The 7,829-nt window shown below is 46.0% G+C and overlaps 1 protein-coding gene across 2 annotated transcripts in view; it reads left to right on the top strand.

Annotated features, from left to right (window-relative positions):
• The first annotated feature begins 2,703 nt into the window (after window positions 1–2,703).
• clns1a (chloride channel, nucleotide-sensitive, 1A) overlaps window positions 2,704–7,829 on the top strand; it is a 49,063-nt gene continuing 43,937 nt past the window's right edge. For both annotated transcript variants that reach the window (XM_072262615.1, XM_072262614.1), the window contains exon 1: window positions 2,704–2,928. In XM_072262615.1, coding sequence (XP_072118716.1) covers window positions 2,705–2,928 — 224 coding nt within the window. In that variant the 5' untranslated portion in view covers window position 2,704. The remainder of the gene's footprint in view (window positions 2,929–7,829) is intronic.

The raw sequence follows: 7,829 nt of genomic DNA, 5'->3' as shown, positions 1-7,829 counted from the left end.
CAGGAGGGGGAGGGATGGAGCCAAGAGCTGGACAGGTGATTGGCAAAAGGGATATGAGAGGATCATGGGACAGGAGGCCCAGGGAGAAGGAAAAGGGGGAGGGGGGAAAACCCAGAGGATGGGCAAGGGGTACAGTCAGAGGGACAGAGAGATAAAAAGGAGAGAGACAAAAAGAATGTCTGTGTATAAATAAATAAATAGCGGATGGGGTACGGGGGGAGGTGGGGCATTAGCAGAAGTTAGAGAAGTCAACGTTCATGCTATCAGGTTGGAGGCTACCCAGACGGAATATAAGGTGTTGTTCCTCCAACCTGAGTGTGGCTTCATCTTTACAGTGGAGGAGGCCGTGGATAGACATATCAGAATGGGAATGGGACGTGGAATTAAAATCTGTGGCCACTGGGAGATCCTGCTTACTCTGGCGGACAGAGCGTAGGTGTTCAGCAAAATGATCTCCCAGTCTGCGTCGGGTCTCGCCAATATATAGAAGGCCACATCAGGAGCACCGGATGCAGTATATCACCCCAGCCAACTCACAGATGAAGTGTCGCCTCACCTGGAAGGACTGTCTGGAGCCCTGAATGCTGGTGAGGGAGGAAGTGTAAGGGCATGTGTAGCACTTGTTCCGCTTACAAAAAAGAAGCGGGAGATCGGTGGGGAGGGATGGGGGGAACAAATGGACAAGGGAGTTTACATTTTAATTCCACGTCCCATTCCCATTCTGATATGTCTATCCATGGCCTCCTCTACTGTAAAGATGAAGCCACACTCAGGTTGGAGGAACAACACCTTATATTCCATCTGGGTAGCCTCCAACCTGATAGCATGAACGTTGACTTCTCAAACTTCCGCTAATGCCCCACCTCCCCCTCATACCCCATCCATTAGTTATTTATTTATTTATATACACACATTCTTTTTCTCTCTCTCTACTTTTTCTCCCTCTGTCCCTCTCACTATACCCCTTGCCCATCCTCTGGGTTTTTTCCTCCCTCCCCCTTTTCCTTCTCCCTAGGCTCCTCTCATATCCCTTTTGCCAATCACCTGTCCAGCTCTTGGCTCCATCCCTCCCCCTCCTGTCTTCTCCTATCATTTCAGATCTCCCCCTCCCCCTCCCACTTTCAAATCTCTTACTAGCTCTTCTTTCAGTTAGTCCTGACGAAGGGTCTCAGCCCGAAACGTCGACTGTACCTCTTCCTGGAGATGCTGCCTGGCCTGCTGCATTCACCAGCAACTTTTAAGCATAGGTTTCACATGCTAGGACTATATTTGAGCCTATGTTTTTTCAAAGTCTTGTATAAAGTTGTGTCTTAGGCTATATTTTTCTTCATGTTGCTTTGGCTTATGGTTTTTAGTAACTTTACTATTTAACATTGTCAATAAATATTCATGTTGCAAATAAACCAATTTACAACCTTTATTTAAATTCATCACCTAAGTTACAGTGTAAGGTTGAACAAATTGGGTCTTTATTCTTTGGAGCGTAGAAGGTTGAGGGGGGACGACAGAGGTATTTAAAATTATGAGGGGGATTGATAGAGTTGACGTGGATAGGCTTTTTCCATTGAGAGTGGGAGAGATTCAAACAAGAGGACATGAGTTGAGAGTTAAAGGGCAAAAGTTTAGGAGTAACATGAGGGGGAACTTCTTTACAGTGGTATCTGTGTGGAACGAGCTTCCAGCAGAAGTGGTTGAGGTAGGTTCAATGTTGTCGTTTAAAGTTAAATTGAATAGATATATGGACAGGAAAGGAATGGAGGGTTATGGGCTGAGTGCAGGTCGGTGGGACTAGGTGAGAGTAAGAGTTCGGCACGGACTAGAAGGGCCGAGATGGCCTGTTTCCATGCTGTAATTGTTATATGGTTATATGGTTAAATCTACCTAGCCTTCCTGTAGAAAAATTAAATCCCATTTTGGCTGAAGTCAGTTATTTAACAGAAATTTATTATGTTTGCCTTATGAGTTTTAAAAATTTATGAAAAGGAAAGGGATCAATTTCAAGAAACATAAGCTAAGCTTAACTACTTTTTTTAAGAAAGGTTGGCTAAAAATTAATTATCTACTCAAAAGAGCGTTGACAATTATTTTTGGGTTATTATAGCTACAACTTACTGATCACGCTAAAGTACCATGAGCTGTAGATAAAAATTATTTCAAGGGTTCCTCCAGGGCAAAAAGGTTGAGAAAGTCTGGTCTAGACAGAGAGAAGGTATTCACATTTATCATAGTCTGAACAATTGGGGGTCATAAAATGATTATCATTATCAAATGATCCAACAGTGACAAGAAGAAAATATTTTATGGTTTATGGCCTGAACAGAGAAGACAAATTTAGTTGTCAAGCTCAAAGAGGAGGTGAATAGGTATCTGAAAGGGACAAAAATTGCATGGTAACGGGAGAGGAGGGCTGTGGAACTAGATTCAATACTCATTAATCTTAGTGTTAGTACGACGAGCTGTATTGACACCTCCCACCCGCTAGTATCGCTATGGTTGTCAGATGTTTGTCACTACAACAATGATTCCTCTCGGCCGTGGGCGGCGCTGTGGGGGTGAGTTGGTCTGAGTCCTCCCAGCTGTGGGTCGCGCTGTGGTGGGGAAAAATGGGATTATTGTGAGGCCTCCCGGCCGCTGGCGGCGCTGTAGTGGAGAAAATTTATGGGTTGAGACCTCCCAGCACCAGTGGCGCTACAGGTGGTGGGTGATGCCGGGATTGGTTCCGGGTCAGGCGGCACCGCATGGAGCGGTGAGGGGAGAGAGAGGCAGCGCCAGTCCGAGGGCTAGGCCTGCGGGGAGAGTTGGCTGCACCATGGTTTTCCTGAAGTGTTTCCCTCCCCCGGCCGAGGGGGTGCGCCTGCAGCAGCCCGAGATCGCGGCGGTGCTGGACGGCAAGGGACTGGGCACCGGCACTCTGTATATCGCCGAGAGGTGAGGGGTTTGTGGGGTCTGTGCTTCGGCCTGCCGAGTGTTTCTGTCTTTGGGGGAAGAGTAGGGAGATGCGAGGGTGGGAGAGGGAAAGGGCGAGAGGGAGAAAGAGAAGAAAGCCATAAAGGGAGAGAGGGTGGGATGGGGGAATTGAGGGGTGGAGGAGGAGGGCGAAGGGCTGATGGGGAAAGAGGATAGGGAGGGGAAAGAGGGGGAGTAGGATGAGAGGTTAGATCAGGGGCTCCCAACCTCTATGCCATGGACCGATACCATTAAGCAAGGGGGCCGTGGAGCCCACTTTGGGAACCCCGGGTTAGAAGAGGTAGTCGGCTGAGACATTTCTATCATAACAGATACTGAGCCGGAGTGCTCCTGTGTTCGGGCGGGAAAGGGGGCAAAAGCGAGAGGAGGAGGGGAATGTGAGCGAGGAGCAGGTACCTGGAGGAGGGGAGGGGTGAAGGTCGACTATGCACAGAGGACGCCAGTGTTACCCATTGTAGTCCTCCCCTCCAACTAGCGTGGTGCCATTCACCATTGTCAACGCAGCAGCTTTTGTGGGTGTTTGTCAAATTGGCGTGCTTTTGTTTGTCTTAAGTTTGCCACCGCTCTCGTAGTCTAGCGTTCAAATCATTTAAACTGAATTGAGTGTCTTCCAGCCAGTTCTGGTAAATGGGGACAGGAATCAGCTGTCAGCCTCTTGAGTGTTGTCTGACTAAATTACAATATAACTAAAATAGAACCAGAAGCTGGTCTATTATCACTGATGTATGTCATGAAATGTGTTGTTTTGCAGCAGGACAGAGCAAAGGCATTAAAAATTTATATAAATTACAATATCAAAAAGATAATTATTGTAGAAGGAAGCGAAGTAGTGAGGTGTTGTCCATGGATTTATTGTCTGTTCAGAATTTTGATGAAGGAGAAGTAGCTGTTCTTAAAACATTGAGTACCTGTCCTCAGGCTCCTGTACCTCCTTCCTGGTGGTGGTAATGATAGGAGGGCATGCCCTGGGTGATGGGGTCTTAATGATAGATGACGCCGCCTTGAGTCAGTGACTTTTGACAATGTCCTCAAGGGTAGGAGAGGCTAGTGCCCATGATGGAGCTGTCTGAGTCTCTACCGTTCCTGTGCGGTGGCCCTTCTGTACCAGATACTGATGCAAGTAGTCAGAATATTCTCCACAGTACATCTGTAGAAAATTGGTTACTTTGCTGAATCGTTCCAATCTTTGCTAATTTGTGTGGCATCTGCTTAGCCCTCCCTGCCCCCGCCCCACCTGATCAGGGTCATGTGAAGCCGTGGGAGCAGGTGGTGGATGGTCGTATGAGCAGCCGGTGCACATCACAAGTGCTGGTTATGCGACCACTGACGCCAGGCAGACAATCTCTGGAGAGTATTGATAATGGCTGGGGTCACCCGTCTTGTAAAGACACTGTCCAGAAGCAGGCAATGGGAAACCACTTCTGTAGAAAAATTAGCCAAGAACAATTATGGTGATGGAAGAGCATGATCGCCTACATCAGGGGTCCCCAACGTTTTGCCCACCGCGGACCGGTTTAATATTGATATTCTAGCGGACCGGCCGACCGGGGGCTGGGGGGGGGGGGGGAGAGCGTTCAAGTTCAACAGTGCATGACAGGGAATGAGGAAAGGTGCAGCTGACTCGTATCGTTTCATATTGCCCAATCATACCGTTTCCTCGCGGCCTGGTAGCACGAACTTATGGCCCAGTGGTTGGGGACCACTGGCCTACATCATACAACACAGCACATAACAGACAAATGATGATTCATAGAACAGTACAGCACAATCCAGGCCCTTCGCTCGCAATGTTATGCCAACCTTCTCACCTACTCCTACATCAATCTAACCCTTCCCTCCCACATACCCATCCATTTTTCTTTCATCTATGTGCCTAAGAGTTTCTTAACTGTCCCTAATGTATCTACCTCTATCACCACCCTGGCAGTGTTTTTCATACATTGACCACTCTGTGAAAACAAAAAAACTTAGCTCTGACATCCATCTGCTCCCCCATTACTTCCTCCAATTCTGCTTTCTCGTTTTACAATTTGCCCTCAAAAAGTTTGAGTAAAATAACTAGCAACCCAGCAGCGAAATGCTTTATAACCGCAGTGATCAGCAATTGGGTTTCCATTCCCACCGCTGTCAGTGAAGGGTTTGACTGTTCTCCCTGTGACCATGTGGGTGTCCTCTGGGTGCCCAGTTTCCTCGCACATTCCAAAGGCGTAGGGGTTAGGAAGTTGTGGGCATGCTATGGTGGTGCAAGAAGACTCTCCTTACAAATAGCTACAGGAATTGAACCTGGGTTTCTGATGCTGTAAATGTTACGCTAACACTACACTACCGTGTCAGACTTACAAACATTCTTATGTATAAATAAGCTGCAATAATATTAAATTTTAAAATCTGATGTATATACAGGTTCAATTCTACAAACAGCAGAACTGGTTTCCCCTCCCCACTTTTAAGAAATTGTTCCTTATCAGTTTTATATACTCTTGATCAGAATCAAGTTTAATATCACTGGCATACGTCATGAAATTTGTTTTGTGGCTGCAGTACAGTGCATCACATAATTTGAAAGACTACATTACAATAAGAAATGCATTTTAAAAATTAAATAATTAGAGCAAACAGGGAGCAAAAAGGAATCGTGAGGTAGTGTGCATGGTAAATGGTAGGGCATTGAAGAATGCAGTAGAACAGAGGGATCTAGGAATAATGGTGCATAATTCCCTGAAGGTGGAATCTCATGTGGATAGGGTGGTGAAGAAAGTTTTGGTATGCTTTATAAATCAGACAATTGAGTATAGGAGTTGAGATGTAATGTTGAAATTGTACAAGGCATTGGTGAGGCCAAACTTGGAATATTGTGTACAGTTCTGGTCACTGAATTATAGGAAAGATGTCAACAAAATAGAGAGAGTACAGAGGAGATTTACTAGAATGTTACCTGGGTTTCAGCACCTAAGTTACAGAGAAAGGTTGAACAAGTTAGATCTTTATTCTTTGGAGCGTAGAAGGTTGAGGGGGGACTTGATAGAGGTATTTAAAATTTTGAGGGGGATAGATAGAGTTGACATGGATAGGCTTTTTCCATTGAGAGTGGGGGGAGATTCAAACAAGAGGACATGAGTTGAGAGTTAAGGGGCAAAAGTTTAGGGGTATCACGAGGGGGAACTTCTTTACTCAGAGAGTGGTAGCTGTGTGGAACGAGCTTCCAGCAGAAGTGGTAGAGGCAGGTTTGATTTTGTCATTTAAAAAAAAATTGGGTAGGTATATGGTCAGGAAAGGAATGGAGGGTTATGGGCTGAGTGCAGGTCAGTGGGACTAGGTGAGAGTAAGCATTCAGAATGGACTAGAAGGGCTGAGATGGCTTGTTTCCGTGCTGTAATTGTTATATGGTTGGTTATATATTGTCCATTCAGAAAGCGGAAGGGTAGAAGCTATTCTTGAAATGTTGAGTTGTGAGTCTTCAGACTCCTGGGCCACCTCCCTGGTGGTAGCAATGAGAAGGGGACATGTCCTGGGTGATGGGGATCCTGAATGATATTCTTTTAACTCACTCTCTAATCCAGGCAGCACCTTGGAACCTCCTCTGCTTCCTTTCCAAAGCCTCCACATCTCTCCTATACTGGGCCAACAAGAATGAACTACAATACTCCAGATACTGTGGAGACACGGTTGTCATAGTGATTGATTTTCTTGTGTTTTCCAACTATGGACAGGTTTTATTTACTCAGAGGGAGGTGGGTGTGTGGAATGCCTCGCCAGGGGTGGTGGTAGAATCAGATACATTAGGGACATCTCAGAGACTCTTAGAAAGATGGAGAGTTATGGACTGCGTGGGAGGGAAGTGGAGTGGGTTAAAAGGTTAGTGTAGCATCCACTACATAAGTGTAAAGGAGAACAAAGTAATTATTACTCCAGATTTGATGCAGCACAAAAAAACGATGAAGAACATGATAAATATAAATCCATAAGTGACTATGGTAGCAGTGAGTGAGGTGCTATTACAGCTTGGGACATTGGGGTTTAGGATCCAGTTCTGATGCTGTGTGTAAGAAGTTTGTACGCCCTTCCCATGAGTATGTGGGTTTCCTCCGGGTGCTCTGGTTTCCTCCCACAGTCCAAAGAAGTACCGGTTAGTAGATTAATTGGTTAATATAAATTGTGCTGTGATTGGGCTAGCGTTAAATGGGTGGGTTGCTGGTTAGTGCGGCTCGTTCGGCCGGAAGGGGTTGTTCTGCATGATGTCTCGAAGGTCGCTTATATACATTGATTGTATGTCTATAAAGTGATGCTAGACACGAGTGTCTGTTCATCAGGTGAAAGGGTGGGTTAGTGGGTGGAGGTGTTGATCAGCCTTGCTGCTTATGGGAAGTAACTGTTTTTGAGTCTGGTGGTCCTGGCCCAGATGCTGCCTGGTTGATCCCCCTGGCCCTCCGAGTGTAGTTTGTGTATTTCTGGCAGCTCAATGCCAGAGAGCATTTTCCCGCTATGAGGCGGGGGAGCAGGTTCGTGCTTTGCTGCTGGAATCTGTGCTGACTGTATAGTTCGTTAACAATAGCCCCAATGTGCAGGAGAAAATGGGTGATTGTTTAACTTTAAATGTTGTATTTCCATTCTGCTGGGCAGCCTGGAGATGGTGTAACTCCAGTAAATGGTCCTGCCTTCCGATTTAAGATTTAATGATTAGCTTTATTTGTCACATGTACATCAAAACATTAGCGTAATGCTGTTACAACACCAGTGACCTGAGTTCAATTCCTGCCACTGCCTGTAAGGAGTTTCCCTTGTGCACGTGGGTTTCCTCCAGGTGCTGTGGTTTCCTCCCACATTCCAAAAACATGTTGGTTTGTAGGTTAATTGGTCAATGT

The sequence above is a fragment of the Mobula birostris genome, chromosome 7, assembly GCF_030028105.1.
Source record: "Mobula birostris isolate sMobBir1 chromosome 7, sMobBir1.hap1, whole genome shotgun sequence".
Lineage (NCBI taxonomy): Eukaryota > Metazoa > Chordata > Chondrichthyes > Myliobatiformes > Myliobatidae > Mobula > Mobula birostris.
Note: the sequence above shows the minus strand (reverse complement) of the source record. Positions and strands in the feature narration are given on the sequence as shown.